A 15,966-nucleotide genomic window follows, 5' to 3' on the forward strand; every position below is an offset into this window, starting at 1 on the left:
GAGAGAAGACTCTGAAACTGCAAAAAATATCTGACTTCTCTTGATTAATTTCCTTATTTAATCTTTGTTGTTGAGAGTCGTCGTGGGTCAGAAGAAGCTGCGTGAAGAACGACAGAGGAGTTGCAGTCCGAAACTGACGAGTGACGACGACGGCTTGATTTCTCTCTTTCACCTCCTCTGGTACAAAGACAGTCAAAGAAATTCGCAAAAATCCCAAATACCAGCGACCGCGTGCTCCCGACTCTTCCCCGCCTGTATATTTAGTCAATTGGCGTTTGGTGACCGTGGTCTTATATTGAACCTTAAAAAACTAAATTTCTTGTGTTTTTGCGTCAAATAGCAACATTTTCCTGAAAGATGGCTCATAACACCTATTTTCACGTGGGACATTTGCTTTAGACCTAACTAGTTGTAAAATTGAGGATGACTTGTCTCTACTATGAATTAAGTACATAACCTAATTACCTAAGTGGATGACAATTACAAATTGAGATCACTTGGTCTCTACTATGTATTAAGTACATAACCTAGTACCCGACGTCGTATTTGTTGATGAAAATAAAGTATTTTGTTTAGGAATCATGATTTTACCCGATTATCTAATTACTTGAAGGATGTGGAAGAACAATAGTTATCATTTAGGAATTTGAGTCTATTTATCTGATTTATAAATAAAATGGATATGGATAATCGATTTTCTGCTCCTGATTTCTTGTTTACTCGAGTTCTAGGAAAAGTAGAGGATAATAATTTTTTTAATACTATAAAGATATTTTATTATTTTTATAATGTTGTATAGTTTTTTATGAATCTTATGTGATATTAAAATTTTAATTTTAATTTTTTATTATCCGTTTATTTACCTGTAAATAAAAATAATAAAAAATCAGATATTGAATAAGTTGTTATCCGTTTGGGTGAAAACGGGGAACAAAACAAAGGTATGGTAAATTGAATCAGTAATTAATTCTATTAGAAGGAAGATATTTCCATATACACTAATTAAATAAAGTATTTATCCTTTGTTAGGTTTTTACCCAATTTTTAAAACTTAATTAGATAAATAACAACCATTTGAATTTATTTAGAAAAATACCCAACTTTGATCGACTAATTATACATGAGTACAGTCAAAGGTGACATGTAAGCTTTAACCGATTACACATCGCTATGTCATCATGACACATCAGCACTCGATGAGTCGATTGACATGTCAACTATCACGTCACCATTCCAACACGATATAACCCCATGTAAGATGCCATATCATTAAATAGGTAACAGTTATTTTTTTAATTTATTATTTTAAATAAAAAAGTAATATAATGTATTGATAAATTTGATTTTTAAAATCTATTTTTTAAAATTTGAAATTTATAAATATTTTAAATCGATGACAAAAGATATTACATGGATAATGACATGGTTTGCCATGTTATATTTTGAACTATGGTTTTTTTTTTGTCATTTAATGATGTGGCTTACTACCTTGGTGATGATATGTCAATTGATGTGTCATTAGTATTAATGTGGCGTGATGATGTGACGACACGTAATTGGTCAAAACCTACATGTGACCTTTGACTGTGAACATATGTAATTGACGGGTCAAAGTTTGGTATTTTTCTAAATAAGTTTAAATCTTCGTCATTTATCTAAATTAAGTTTTAAAAATCAAGTAAAAACCTAAATTTCCCTAATCCAAATTACAATCCAATAAATAAAAGGAAAAATAAAAGAGAAAAAGAGTCCACGAGATTCACAATTCTAGCGGAACAGTGGGACCCAGCGGTGAAGCAGCCGCTCGGTCTACGCAGCCGTTGGACATGGCGAAGCGTGGGCGTCAGCGAAAGGAAAGACAGCGCAGCGCAGCCATTTCGCACAAGAGAAATTAATTATTGGGAATCGAAAAGGGAATCGAAATTCTCATCCAAATCTCGCCTGAGTGGCAAAACCTGTAAAAATCCGAACAACCAGGCCCTACCTACCAACTCCCTCTCACTCGCCAGGTGTGGCTATTTGTACTCGTTCCCTCCTCGACGTTTTTTCCAACTGCCCGCGTGACATCTTCTCTGCATCTCTGCGAGATTCTTGGATTCGCGCCCCCTCCATTTCCTCCCTCCCTCTCCGTCTCTTTCAGGCGACGCACGACACAAATTCTATTTCTATCTGATCTAGGGTTTGCGTACTTGCGGAGGGGAGACATGGCGTCGCAGCAGAAAGGCGTTGGAATCCTTGCCATCGATATTTACTTCCCTCCTACATGTGTGCAGCAGGTGATTGCTTTTTTTTTTTTTTTTGTACATGTTTACAACTGGTTCTTGTCATACCTGTTTGCATGTGATGAGTTTTTTTCCTTCGAGGTTGGATCTCTGGTTTCCAGAGTTTGGAGATCGTTTATGCTGCATTTTGAGGAATTTTCCGTTGAGCGATGAAAGCTGTTTTAAGTCTTGTTTTTTGGTTGATTGATTTGATTTCGAGGTTCTATGTGTAAGCAAGAGTTGGTTACTGGCTTTATTAAACATTGTCTCTGTGTATTCACGAAGACTGACAAGGATGTTTGTCATAGTGATGAAACCTGTAGACGAAATGGTAAATTTGAATGCTCACGTTCAATGTTTTTCTCGGCGCGTTTTTATTTTTTATTTTTCTCTGCAAATGACGTTTCGCTGGTGTTTAAATACACTACATCTGTGTTCATTTCGTCTGGAATTTTTTTAAGGTTTTTCAGTATTTTTACTTTTCTGATAATTCTCTTCGTTCTCTCTACTCCTTTTGTTGTGAAAATTTGAAATTGGTTTCTCTGGATTGAGATATATTACTTCACCGAAATGAATGTTTTTGTTGCATGTACCTTAATCAAAGGCAAAACACTATATGATAGTTGATAATCTTAAATTAATGATTGAGGTATATACGGTGGTTCCTTGGAGCAATTTGTTACTTGTTTCCTACCTGTCTGTATAATATAGAATTGCAGGGCGGAATATCCTATTCGTCATTTAATTGTTCCACATAACTTTTGACTAGTAGCCTTAACAGTTAAAAACTTCTCATGTCAATACGTTTATGGTTGCTGGAGCACTTTCTAAGGTGAACGATAAAAGCAGTGGACCTTTTTCTATCATCCAATTTTAAATCTCTATTAAATTTCATGTTATTTCTTATACATATTTGCTTTTTCCAATTATCTGTCTTCATCTGATTGTTGTATAATTGTTGCTCGCCAGGCAGGTGTTAAGTCTGTCTTCATTTGCTAATCATTGTTGTTAGATTTGTTGTTATTGTTGCTGTTGTCTTTTTTTTTTTTTTTTTTTTTTTGTCTTGTTTGGTTTCTGTTCTTGCTGTTCTGTTCTTCCATATTTTTGTTCTGCTAATTAGTGAGCTTTCTAGCCAAATGTGCATGTGTAGTTACAGCTAAAGGAAAAGTTGCTTCAAAGTCATTTTTTTGGTTATTTAAAATTATTTATTCATTCTAAAAAAAAACTATTTATATGGATCATTTTTTTTAAGACCCTTTCTTGTTTTTATGCAAATCGTAGGATGCTATGGAGGTTTTTGATGGTGCAAGCAAAGGCAAGTACACTATTGGACTTGGTCAGGATTGTATGGCTTTCTGTACAGAGCAGGAAGATGTCATCTCAATGAGGTATGAATCTTACTTACTCATAATTCCTGTCGTCTGCTAAATTAGATATGCATCTAGAGCTTATGGCTGTGAGACTTGTATAATAACTTACCTTACTCCTGAATTGCAGTTTGACTGTTGTTGCTTCTCTTCTTGAAAAATATGGAATCGATCCAAAGCAAATTGGGCGCCTTGAAGTAGGCAGTGAGACCGTGATCGACAAGAGCAAATCCATAAAGACTTGGCTGATGCGAATTTTTGAGGTTTGATCCACTCTTTCCACTATCCATGGTACAATGAGCAAAACAAGGGCAGAAACTCTTGTATCTCTAGTTTTATTGTTTTTCTATCAAAAAAATAAAAGGCTGATTGCACCCTTGCCTCAGTGATCACATTGAGATGTTTCTTTATTTGGTCTTGGGTTCAAGCCTCCTAGATTGGGTTCTATTCACATCCCGTATATGAAAGAGGTTTAAAAGGAAGATGGTTTCGGGTTGCTACTCCCTATCACTATTAGTGCAGTTTCTGAGTTTGTGTTTTGCTTTTAGTCTTTCAACTTACAATGCACTTTGAATGGCAATCAGGAGAGTGGGAACACTGACATAGAAGGAGTTGACTCAACAAATGCATGCTATGGAGGAACTGCAGCTTTATTCAACTGCGTGAATTGGGTGGAAAGTAGCTCTTGGGATGGGCGCTATGGTCTTGTTGTATGCACAGACAGTGCGGTATGGTTCTTCATGGTGTTAATTTTACATAGATGCAGGCTACTTGAATCACTTTGCTTGTATTTTCCTTTGATCTCGATCTATATATTTTTAGCTGATCTAGAGGTGGCGAATAAACTTCAAATTAGTAATAAATAAGGGGAGATTGAATGGGGCTGTCTTGTGAAGCAAACTGTTTAGCAGAGAAAAAAATTTGAAATCTGAAAGTAAGATTCTATTTTGAGACTTGAAAGGATTCTCCTAAACGGTTACTTTTCCTCTTCCAGGTCTATGCAGAAGGACCAGCTCGCCCTACAGGAGGAGCAGCTGCAATTGCCATGCTGATTGGGCCCAATGCTCCAATTGCTTTTGAAAGTAAACTAAGAGGGACACACATGGCTCATGTCTATGACTTCTACAAGCCCAATCTTGCCAGTGAATATCCTGTGAGTTCCCTTATGTTTTAAGATGTTCATTTTTTCAATGCCTTATTGATTTAACTTTTTTCCCATATGTTTATCAACAACCGAATTTGCTCTTCTATCTTGCCTATGTAATTGTCCCACCTGTAAAGTAAAGTGTGCATCTCTAACTGATCAAGAAAGTTAGTAGTACATACAAAGAAATTTCAAACTGCTAGCCTCTGTACTCACTGATCTTGCAGCATTTTTATCTTTTCTTTCTCTTCCCTAATTTCTGTCTTCTCTTCCTTCTGGATGTCCGTTGCATGTAGAGGCACTGTCTCTTTTTCTCCTCCAGAGAACCTTTGAAGTAGTTTAAAAGCTATATAGATGGGTGCAACTTGCATGATTGCAGTGTCTTTGTAATATTTGAGTTTCTTAGCTTTTGCACATGGTTGCTTTTTATGTATGCAAGAAGTGAAGGCCTAGCTTGGGTACCTATGCCTCTGTGCACATAATATCGAGGCTTCATATCATGTTTGTTCTTGATTTAAAATCTGCTATGTGCACTTATGCGTGAAACTCTTGCCCCCAGGTTGTTGATGGAAAGCTCTCACAGACTTGCTATCTCATGGCTCTTGACACTTGCTATAAGCGTTTTTGTAATAAGTAAGTTAATAAATAAGAGGCTTTTTGTCTTCCTTGAGTCTTTTGTTTGCTTTGTTCGTAACTTGAAGTAAATGTTACCTGTGTCTATCTTTAGATTTGAGAAATATGAGGGGAAACAGTTTTCAATTGCTGATGCTGATTACTTTGTATTTCATTCACCCTACAACAAGGTATCTAATGACTGCAGTCTTTGTCTAACTCTTGATTGTGCTAAATATTATTCAATAAAAGTTAATTTACCCCATTTCTTGGACTGTGTTGACAGCTGGTGCAGAAGAGCTTTGCTCGATTATTCTTCAATGACTTCTTGAGGAATGCAAGGTAGTTACATCTTATGTCTGTAGATATCTATTGGCAATTCTTTATTGACAATCCAGTAATTCACAATGTACTTTGTGTCATTTTCTGATTGCTTTGTGATTCCATTTGCTTTGTTACTCTAGTTCTGTTGAAAAGGATGCAGCAGAAAAGTTGGAGTCGTTTAGAACTCTTACTGGTGATGAGAGCTACCAAAGTCGTGATCTTGAAAAGGTGCTTGAGGAATCATTGTAGTTTGACATTAACTAATTTGTACTATTTTATGTAGTTTCTGTGAAATCTAACAGCGATAGTTAGATAATATTTGTCTTCAGGCATCCCAGCAACTAGCGAAGCAATTATATGATGAAAAAGTTCAACCGTCAACATTGCTGCCAAAACAAGTCGGGAACATGTACACTGCATCTCTTTATGCTGCATTTGCTTCAGTCCTGTATAGCAAGAACAGTACACTGGTAAAATCCGGTCATAAGCATTTTCTCATCAATTTCGTTACATCTCAAATTCCTCATCAGAAATTTCCCGAATCTGTTTTTTCTAGGGGCGTAAACGTTTGGTGTTGTTCTCATACGGTAGTGGGTTGTCATCCACTATGTTCTCATTTCAACTACAAGAAGGACAACATCCTTTCAGTCTATCGAAAATTGCCGAAGTTTTAGATGTTTCTAACAAGCTGGAGTCCAGACATGTGGTAGGTTCCTTTCGTTCTTTCTTTCTTTCTTCTTTAAAAAGTTATAAAACTACCTCGAACAACCGATAATAATAGTTTCTGCTTCATGAGCAGTTAGCACCAGCAGACTTCGTTGAAAATATGAAGCTGATGGAGCACAGGTATGGGGCAAAGGGTTTTGTTACCAACCCGGACAGGAGCTTACTGTTGCCTGGAACATATTATCTTACTGAAGTGGACTCCATGTACCGTCGCTTCTACGCAAAGGTAGCCAGCAACAAAGATACGTCTGGTAATGGTTTGATCTCTAACGGCCATTAAAATGTGTTAGGCCAGTGCTTATTTTCTCGAAGGGTTAGGCTTCGTAATTTGTATTCGCTGATCAATTGTCAGATTAGCAAGCTGTTTGTTCGGATATGGTAATGGTAATGAATAAGTCTTTGTTGTTGTTGTCACCTAGTTTTTGCTCTCTCGTTTTTTTCTTTCGGTAGCCAAAAACCATTGGATAAAAATGGTGGAACTCGGTCCTTCTGGTACAAAACCCTTTTTGTAAATATTTCAGAAAAGAGAGGGAATGCCTTTGTTTTTCAATATTTCAGGGGAGACAATTGCCGAGCAGGTGGCTTTTAAGAATTCTAGTGTGGCTTTTCTCTTCTGATTCACCTAAAAGAGTAATTCCATTACCTTATGAACTCCAATGTTTGACGCAGCCATTTAAGTTTGCAATCCACAGCAGAGCTTTCTTTGTTTTTCTATTCAGAATTAGTTTCAGAGGTGGCAGTTTTTCACCTGACTCGGTCATTCAATCTAAACATGATTCCATTTACCTAACCCGAGTCACAAATGGGTTGGATACGCATTTATTCACATGACCCGTTTGATAAAAGGGTCAAGTTAGGGTTGGGCACTACGACCCGATAGATATGGGCTTAATTGATCAAAACTGAAAACATGGGCACACATGTTGAAATATTTTTACTTACCTAACAATATCGTACATCTTCATTGATTTCTTTAACCTCCTAGTCAACCTCTTCTTCTTCTTCTCATGCTTCATCTTTTTCGTCATTAAACTTGTCCCCTACCTCAACTTCGTCTTTTTCTTTTACGTCCTCGACGTCATCTTCATCCTCAACCACTGATACACTGATATGATTTGGAGAAACATCTGATCTTGTCAAATCATCAACATCATTGTCCACTTGGTCAACATGGATATTAAAATTTTACAACTCTTTTTTGTACGTAATCGTTTCATCAATTGTGGATAACTTTTGCTTTAACACAGCAAACACATTTTTCATCACCACATTTTGAACAATGCATTGCAAACCACCTTTTTTTGGGTCTTCCGTCTAATATACCCGTTCGGTTTGAAATGTTAATACAAAAGGGTTGTCATTGACCCAAATCTATGATATTCTAACATTGTTGTCCATTGTTGCTTGTATCGAACTACTTGCACTTGAGCACATAAATTGAATTATTGCCCAACTATCGTAATCCGATTATATTTGTGACAACCCCATAATAATCTAGACAATGATCTTCGTAATACCCTTTTACAACTATATTGTTGTTTTAATTCCCACAATTTACCTCAAGTTGCTTGGTATGGATGCTCATATTATTAACAATACAACTCAGAGTAACCATTACTTGATATATGACCCATTCCAAGACGGAATGTATCATTGTTGATTTCAAGTTGTATACAAACTACTAGAGTTTTGACTTGAAATAAATTAGATGATATCAGAAATATTCAATAAACCTATAGATCGTGAGTTCATTTAGTTAATGGACACAACTAACCTATTGTTTAAACCAAGTGACGGACTCTTCCTCATGTCTTTGGTGCAGGTCAGTTATACACTCCTTTTGAAAAACTTATTTGTGTTCACTGTATAAAAAAAATTCTAAATAATTTATAAATAATGTTCAATAACTAAAAGTTTGATAAATGAAAATATTAAGTAATTACAAGATATATTATTCGATCTGATCGTAATTGTTAAGTACGACCCATAACATCTTGTTATACAACTGTGTGTCAAGGTTAAATTCTTTTCTTCCACTTAGTTCACGTACAGCGGGTGCAAAACTAAGAGTTTGACCTTGGCGATAAAAAAATTCATCATTAGGAGATTGGTAACTACATCTTTTATCATATATTCTCATCCAAACTATACTTCCATGAGTATCCCACTTTCCCTAGAGTTTATCCACACCTACCCAAATGAGAATCTTTTCATCCCTTAGTCTATTCCTTCCCACTCCAGCAAGGACGTTAGTTCTTCTAGTTTGTGCCAACGTTAGTTCTCCCCTCCTTCCTATTTAGTTTCTTTCTTTACTCTCTAGAGAATTCCTAACATCTATGAAACTATTCTACCATATCCTTATACCTCGCTAGTCTATATACACCAAGTCTCATGTTCTCTTGAGTCCCATAAACCATAAAGTTATTGACATAACCCTATTAATTTTCTTGCCGAGTTCCTTTCTCCACCTTCAATCACAATTCTCTCTAAAATCTTGTCTCCATGCCTCGAATCTAAAAAGTATCTCTTCTACCCTCTCTCTAAGACCCTTAACTACCTAGCCGAACCCTAGAAAACAACTCTCATCTCCCTAAAGTCTACTAAACTAAAACACTTAGAAACACTAATTTTCCCTTCTCAGTCAAGGTTTTACATGAAAAACTCTATAAAACCCACATGCAAAACGTCTATTATTTGAAAATTATCTTTTCCTTGGAGCTTTCTATGAAAGCCATTTGTTCAAACATTTTGCTACCAATCTCCTGTTCTTTGGTAGACTTTTTGTTAGCTCCCACTGTTTGAACATTCCCATTTGTCCAATCATTACTCTTTTTCGTGTTACTTTCATTAAGATGGTTTATTTGACTATTTGTTTTTAGTTGATCATTTTGTGCTGCAAATGTTTATTCACTTGAAGTTTGTTGTTTAAGGACTCTACGAAGATACATTAATCTAAAGTATTTGTTATCACCAAAATTACATTAATGATGAACTCCAAACCAACACGGAATTTGTAAATATCTCTCCTCTCCTCTTTATATTTCCGATTTAGTGTATAAACTTCAAATCGGCTTCTTCTATAGTCAAATTGTAATTCCTATTCCTTGATACTTATTTACATTGTACTTCTTTCGGCCATTAAATTTTAAACTAAAAATGAACCGACAATTGCCACATGAACATCACTGAAAATGAATGTGGAGGAACCAAAATTGAAATCTATATCATGGCAAAAATATACTTTATTTTTAAAAAAAAATGGTTGAATTTTGAATGTATACATCCATTTCAAGTAAATAGGGTCTTTTTGGAATCCACGGAAAAGAAAAGAAAATAAGAATTTGATTTAGTTCTTTGGCCTTGCACAACGACCTCGATTTCGACCAGAATGTTGACCGCCGGCTGCCGATCCTATTATCCAGTTATTAAAGGTGAAAGCTTTTAATCAGACGGACGGACGGTGAGGATCAACTTATGATCATCATCCTGATACCGAGTACGAGTCTTCGCCTGACTGGCGGAAACTCTTGAGGCAGAACCGGGTGCAGACCGTGGAAAGTTCTCTCCTTCGTTGGAACTCTTTCCTGTGCAACGGACACTTCAAATGCGTTCCGTTTGCTTCTCTTTTTCAGTCTCTATTTCTCCGCAGAAGCTCGGAACCTTGAGAGCATAGCAAGGTCTCAAGGTCAGGATTTCTGGATTTCGATTGATTTTACTGGTTTGGGGTATTTAATTGAAAAGAAACAGGGACACGGACTGTGCTCTTTTGTGGATCCTCCTGTATTAAGAAAGATTGTGTTCTGATTCCGAAGGAGGCTTCAGCTATGGAGGCGTACAAAAAGTGGGTTAGGAAGAATAGAGAATATGTGCACTCTATAGAATCGCTCGCCAATGTAAGTCCAAGTGTCTTTGACTTTTTTTAAACAGTAGATATCTTTACTCGCTAAATTGGAAATACAGGAGGGGAAAAGAAAAGGCTTTATTTTTGTCCTGATATATGTGTATCTCACTCTTACGGGTAATTGGATTGATAATCAGGGCATGACATGGTTGCTACCGGAACGTTTTTCCGCTTCAGAAATAGGACCAGAAGCAGGTTTTGTGATATTTTGGTAACATTTACTTTTTCTTTCTTAATCTTAAAAGTAGCAACCAGAGGATCTCTTTCTGTTCCAGTGACTTTCAATCTTCTTTTATCTAGAGGCATGCTAATTACATTGTTGAGTTGATTGGATGGTTTTGTTCTGCAGTGACAACTATTTTAGGAATAATTACTGCTATAAACCAACATATAATAGACACTATCCCAACCCGGATGCCAACTGGGCCTGCAGACCCATCTTCTAGTTGGTCATTATGGATTTCCATAATAAAGGACTTGGAAACCTTAATTGAAGTTGCGGCACAGCATTTCTATGGAGATGATAAAAAGTGGAATTTTCTTGCCTTCACAGAAGCCACTAAGTGAGCTATCTTCTTTCTGTTTGTATTATTTTGATCAGTTACCTTCGGGATCAGATTCTTTAATAAGTTGCATAATATTTTCTACTAAATGAGTGTATTCATTTTAATCTCTGGCAGAGTATTAGTTAGGTTAGCTTTGTTCAGAGATAGTGGATACAAAATGCTTTTGCATGGAGGAGAGGATGTGAATGTTGAGAAAGATCATAATGCTGCAGACCGTGGAATGGGAGATTTTGCGAGGCCTATGGGTTATGATGAAGGCGGTCCTGGTTATAATGGATATGGCCCTAGGGGTCTAGAAGGGCGGGCCATGTTTGCATTATCCCGGCTTGGAGAAAATGCTAAGATGGTCTCTAGCCCATCATGGATGAAGGGGCTTCAGTCTCATCAAGCTCCTATGATGAAGAACAGAGGTTGTAACTTTGCATAGTTTGATGTCAATTAATATTATTCAGCTATAGTTTGTTGGATTATATGTTTTCTCTACAGTTATGTTGATTCATGTACTTTTTTTGTGTCTTTAGTCATTGAAAAGCCAACAATTTCAACGATTTTGTCTGAAAAGGGCCTCTTTGGTGGGCTATTTTTGGCTGCTGAGAGTCTGTTCATCCTGAGACCGCTCATTTACGTTCTATTTATTAGAAGATACAGAGTTCGGTCATGGTTACCTTGGTCACTTTCATTAGTGGTGGACCTTGTTGGAATGGGCATTCTTTCACATGTAACAGATCCTTGTCATGGTAGAAAAACCACCATTTCACTTTCCATCTCTGAAAAGGATGAGGTATGTCCTTTAGGTTTATAATTCTATCTGAATTTTAATTTGAACTGTTTGAAGTCTTTGTGTCTTTCTGAGAAACAAATAACTCCAATTTTTAGAACCATTTGTAATGTTTTAGAATACAGGTTACTGTACTTATAAATAGATGATCTGGAATTGGAAATTAATTTGTTTACTACTTACATCCTCGAAAAAGAAAAACATTATATGAGCTTGATGCAGGTGAAAAGGCGAAAGCTTGTGTGGGCACTTTACCTCATGAGAGATCCTTTCTTTAGCAAGTATACCCGGTAATGTGTTTGTCAGTTTTTTTATTCCCAGGCTCTATTGTTTTTTTTTTTTTTTTTTTGGATCATTTTTCTCTGTATACCTTTGTTCAGCCATTGTCTTGAAAGCACTGAGAAGCGTCTTGCCCCAGTTCCTTTCATTGGATTTCTAACAGGTAACCTTCAGGTCCCTTCTGAATACTAAATCCTTTGTCTCTTTTACCTTCAGAGGTCTTTACTTGTTTCCTTCATGTGCAGCCAAGCTTGTTGAACTTATAGTTGGAGCTCAAACACGATATACTTATATGTCAGGATCATAAGTAAGAATCTATATTTTCGGGAAATTGATGAGTTTACCTTATCTCAGCAGGCTCAATTACCGACGCAATTACATAATCACTGGAGAAAACTCTCCATCTTAAATCTTCCATTGCTGCTATGATAATAAATTTTACACAAGTTGTTTCGATTATACAATCTCCTGTATTAAATATAATAATTATTTTAATGGTCATCTGTTGTCATAGTGGTGGATGATTTTTCATTGCTGAAAGGCAGAGTTTACATTTTCTATTGTATTGGTTACATAGACTATTTCAGATTTCAATCCTCCAATAAGTTGGTGGGTCTCCTCTTTGGGACAATAAGTCTGAAAAGGAAATGATACAAGCATCTCATCTTATTTTTTTAGAAGTTTGTTTCTGAATCTTCTGACAATAATCAGTTATTTCTAATAGGTGGCAAAACAACATTTATAAATTACTCTAAATTACTATCTTCGTTTGGCTTTGCACACTATGCAATATTTCCTTTTCTTTCTAATTTTCTTCTTAGTGGTGTTACTTCCCTTTTCAAAAACAAAAGGTTGTGTTACTTTATTATTCAGTTTGGTTGTCTGAATGCCTTGGTTGATTTGATTTCCCTTTCTTGGGTAATGTTGCTTATTCATAATTTTGGGGGCCTGCTATTTGCAATCAATTTGTATCATTCAAGTTATGCGAACCTTCAAAGTGTTTGTGTGTTTCTATTATTAGTACATATTTATTTGATTGGGAGTTGAAGAGTTTTGAAAGAAAAGGAATTCTAGGATCAGGAGCCACTTTGGTATTATTGTCAAGTGTTCAACAATTCAAGTTTTTCAGGCCCTTGCTGATTGGGTCAGGCTTCCCTTGCTTTAGAACTGTTTTTTCTCTTTAATGGGTAGTGGCGGGAAAGCTGGGGGATTCTTCCCCATTATCACTGTTAATAGATAGAGGTGAGGGAAAGGGAACCATTCTCCTTCTTCTTCCCCTTTATTTTAGTTGCCGGGGGTAGCTGGCGGGGAGGGTAAGAGGCTCCTACTCTGTCAGTGTGTGTGTGTGTGTGTGTATGTTGCTGGGGGTAGCTGGCGGGGGGAGTGTAGGAGGCTCCTGTACTTTGTCACGCGGAGAGAATTCACTGGCTGAACTGGCATACCCTGTCTGGTTAATTAGTTTTTGAACCAATCTTAGGTCTTGCAAATGGGTGACTCATTGGAGGACTGGGTCCGGCTGAGCCAGCTCAATCAGCCAGTCCGGTCTGGGTTTTATGATACTGATTCCATGGTCAATTTTCTAACTTGAAGGCCAAGGCTTTGGAAAAATCATTGAGACCATTGGTAGGTTGAAAAGCTCTACCTAATTGGCTATCTAAAAATCTGTTTTTTCTTAAATAAGCTACTTGAAAAAATGTTGGTACTCCAGTCTAGTGAGCTAGATTATTTAGGCCGCTAGGAATATATGAAGGGAAAACCTAAGCTTGTTGAATTGCTTTGTGGTTTTGTAATTTGGCTGAAGTTTGTATTGAATGTCAAGTGAATATACTTTTCTGTAACAATTCAGGAAAAAAATAAAAAAATAAAATTATGTACATTGGCATTGTTCTTGAAAGATGTGCAACTCTCTGTGTGTTGGTCCTTTCAGTTTTTAGGAGAGGTTTGCTAGTATTCTCATCGTGAAAAGCAAGTGCAGAAACCTGGAATGTTTAAAAAAGAGTTACTTTTTTACTTGGTGAAAAATTTTAAATTTGGAGCAGAGAGCAATCGAAAAGAGTCCAAGAGACCAGCAGAAGAAGAGAGAGTGACAACAAGAGAGAGAGCCAAGAAGCTGGGAAGACTTGATAGAAAGGGGAGGATTGGAGAGTTGATTAGCTGGACAGCTCTAGCTCCTATTGATATTCTTTCTTTAAGATAGCTGTGTACATTATTAACAAGGTCAGGGTAAACAAGTAGGAAAAGCTAGAAATAAACTGAGGCCTATGAAGCGCCTTATAACAATAGGGCCTAATAGGGCAGACTGTAAGTTCTTATTGGGATTGTAGGCTTGAGACTTTCTTCCTGATAGCAAAAGTGTGATAAACACACATCAGATGCTATACCCAGCAAAAAGAGAAAACAAAAATGGCCTCCCATAACTTATTAAACCGATGTCTCTATTGAAGAGTATGCACTTTTATGTAAATATTTTTTCCCTGGGATTGTTATTTACTTTCATGTTAGATCAGAAATATGAATTATGGTTTATAGGTATTTTTGGTTGTGAAAGAAGGGCAAACTTCCTTTTCCATTTAAATAGGTTTCCTATTAATATGACAGTTAATCAGGCACAAAATTTCCTCTCAAGAGATTATCTTTATATTATGTTTTCTGAAATTTAATATTTTTCTAAACAATGTAGACATTGAAAGGGAAATGATAAAGGGCAAGGTGATGGCACAACTCATGTTAGCAAGATGAGTTGGACTTGAAGACAAGTTAGTGATGTCAAACTTGGAGTTAAACTTGAGATACAATCCAATTGATTGGTTGATTGACACAGGATGAAGTGTCCATATTTGTTCTGGTATTGTAACTATGGACAACTCCAATACTGCACAACTCATTTGAGAAGGAGAGGTAAAACTGTATTTTTCATTTGAGAATTCTTTAATTCTTTGCAAACTGCAACATGTGCTAGGTGTTTAGAAGAATCTTATTTGTGGTTTCCTTTTGAGTCAATTAGGTTTTAAGTTAGTGTTTGGGTCTAATAAAATTGCAATCATTAAGGGTGGATTCTTTGTAGGGAAGGTTATGTCTTCAAGTGTATTATTTAAATCAAATGTACTTCAATTAAGAGTATCAATGAAACTAACATTTCATTTTGTGGTATGCTTGTTAATTCTTTTGACTTGTGGCATGCTTTGTTTGAAGAAAGAACAAACCTTTTAGACATGGGTTAAAGACAATTAGGAAATACCATGAAAGAGTTATTGTGGAGTAGAAGACTTAGTTTTGTGTTCTAAAGGTGAAGTGAAGAATTGAATTATTCGACACTTATTCTTCAATATTTAGAATCATTAAAATTCAAGTGCTCCTAGCACTGGTTGCATCAAATAAACTCACAATTATATAGATGTTATTTTGATTTTTGCTAATAAACATGTTAAATTCTAGATGTGAAGAACTTTGACATGAAAGACTGAGGATTACCAAATGTAATTTAGGAATCAAAATTATAAAAAATAAGATTGTTTTGAGTCACTGTCATTGACTAGAAATGGTGTTAAAACAATTTGATTTTGAGAATTATAAACCAATTAGTATACGATATGATTCTAACACAAAATTAAGGTAGGGTTTTACAGTTGAGATACTCTCAGATCAGTAGAAGTCGCATTTTCTCAATAGTAGAAAGATTGAGTAGGTACATGAGTAACCTTGATATCTCATTTGGATACTAACTAGGTCTATAATTTTGATTAGCAAAGACCACTACTGGTTTTGTATTTACCCCAAGTGGTGGTAAATTATATTTTAGATTTTAGAAGCTAGACTTCTTATTTTTATTTCTAAGTAATAAAAATCAAATGTTAGTGTAATTTATTGGATATATTAATCAATTGACAAAAATATTATTTATTCTAAGTAAATAATGACTATGGTAATATCTTTGTCATGTAGGTGAATCTCATTTAAAAGTTATAAAAATAAAATTTAGTAAATAATTTAAATTTTACTCATATATGA

The 15,966-nt window shown here is 35.8% G+C and overlaps 2 protein-coding genes across 6 annotated transcripts; both read left to right on the top strand.

The window, feature by feature from the left end:
* The first annotated feature begins 2,066 nt into the window (after positions 1 to 2,066).
* LOC137947930 (hydroxymethylglutaryl-CoA synthase-like) lies at positions 2,067 to 6,848 on the top strand. The gene is made up of 12 exons (XM_068793788.1): positions 2,067 to 2,276; positions 3,543 to 3,649; positions 3,759 to 3,891; positions 4,213 to 4,356; positions 4,623 to 4,781; positions 5,332 to 5,405; positions 5,500 to 5,575; positions 5,671 to 5,726; positions 5,849 to 5,936; positions 6,038 to 6,178; positions 6,265 to 6,414; positions 6,508 to 6,848. The coding sequence occupies exons 1-12, from the start codon at positions 2,205 to 2,207 to the stop codon at positions 6,712 to 6,714; spliced, it is 1,407 nt and encodes a 468-aa protein (XP_068649889.1). The 5' UTR covers positions 2,067 to 2,204; the 3' UTR covers positions 6,715 to 6,848.
* Positions 6,849 to 9,965: 3,117 nt separating this feature from the next.
* On the top strand, positions 9,966 to 15,033 carry LOC137948623 (peroxisome biogenesis protein 16). Of its 5 annotated transcripts, none has more exons than XM_068794725.1 (9): positions 9,966 to 10,327; positions 10,473 to 10,530; positions 10,685 to 10,898; positions 11,016 to 11,311; positions 11,423 to 11,682; positions 11,902 to 11,969; positions 12,060 to 12,121; positions 12,204 to 12,265; positions 14,639 to 15,033. In XM_068794725.1, the coding sequence occupies exons 1-8, from the start codon at positions 10,259 to 10,261 to the stop codon at positions 12,263 to 12,265; spliced, it is 1,089 nt and encodes a 362-aa protein (XP_068650826.1). In that variant the 5' UTR covers positions 9,966 to 10,258; the 3' UTR covers positions 14,639 to 15,033. The 5 variants fall into 5 exon arrangements, with proteins under 5 accessions (XP_068650826.1, XP_068650825.1, XP_068650828.1 ...); XM_068794724.1 differs by lacking the exon at positions 14,639 to 15,033 and having other exon boundaries at positions 9,966 to 10,119; positions 10,247 to 10,327; positions 12,204 to 12,609; XM_068794727.1 differs by lacking the exon at positions 14,639 to 15,033 and having other exon boundaries at positions 9,966 to 10,119; positions 10,257 to 10,327; positions 12,204 to 12,609.
* Positions 15,034 to 15,966: the final 933 nt, after the last annotated feature.

Source organism: Aristolochia californica, unplaced genomic scaffold, assembly GCF_029961685.1.
Source record: "Aristolochia californica isolate CCGP_79_NKW_82.1479 unplaced genomic scaffold, dmAriCali1.0.hap1 SCAF_13, whole genome shotgun sequence".
Taxonomy (NCBI): Eukaryota; Viridiplantae; Streptophyta; class Magnoliopsida; order Piperales; family Aristolochiaceae; genus Aristolochia; species Aristolochia californica.

Coding starts and splice junctions, on each gene's coding strand:
- LOC137947930 (XM_068793788.1), top strand. CDS start 2,205: ATGGCGTCGCAGCAGAAAGGCGTTGGAATCCTTGCCATCGATATTTAC. Junction 3,650..3,758: donor GAAGATGTCATCTCAATGAG/GTATGAATCTTA, acceptor CCTGAATTGCAG/TTTGACTGTTGTTGCTTCTC. Junction 4,357..4,622: donor TTGTATGCACAGACAGTGCG/GTATGGTTCTTC, acceptor TTCCTCTTCCAG/GTCTATGCAGAAGGACCAGC.
- LOC137948623 (XM_068794725.1), top strand. CDS start 10,259: ATGGAGGCGTACAAAAAGTGGGTTAGGAAGAATAGAGAATATGTGCAC. Junction 10,899..11,015: donor GCCTTCACAGAAGCCACTAA/GTGAGCTATCTT, acceptor AATCTCTGGCAG/AGTATTAGTTAGGTTAGCTT. Junction 12,122..12,203: donor TTTCATTGGATTTCTAACAG/GTAACCTTCAGG, acceptor CTTCATGTGCAG/CCAAGCTTGTTGAACTTATA.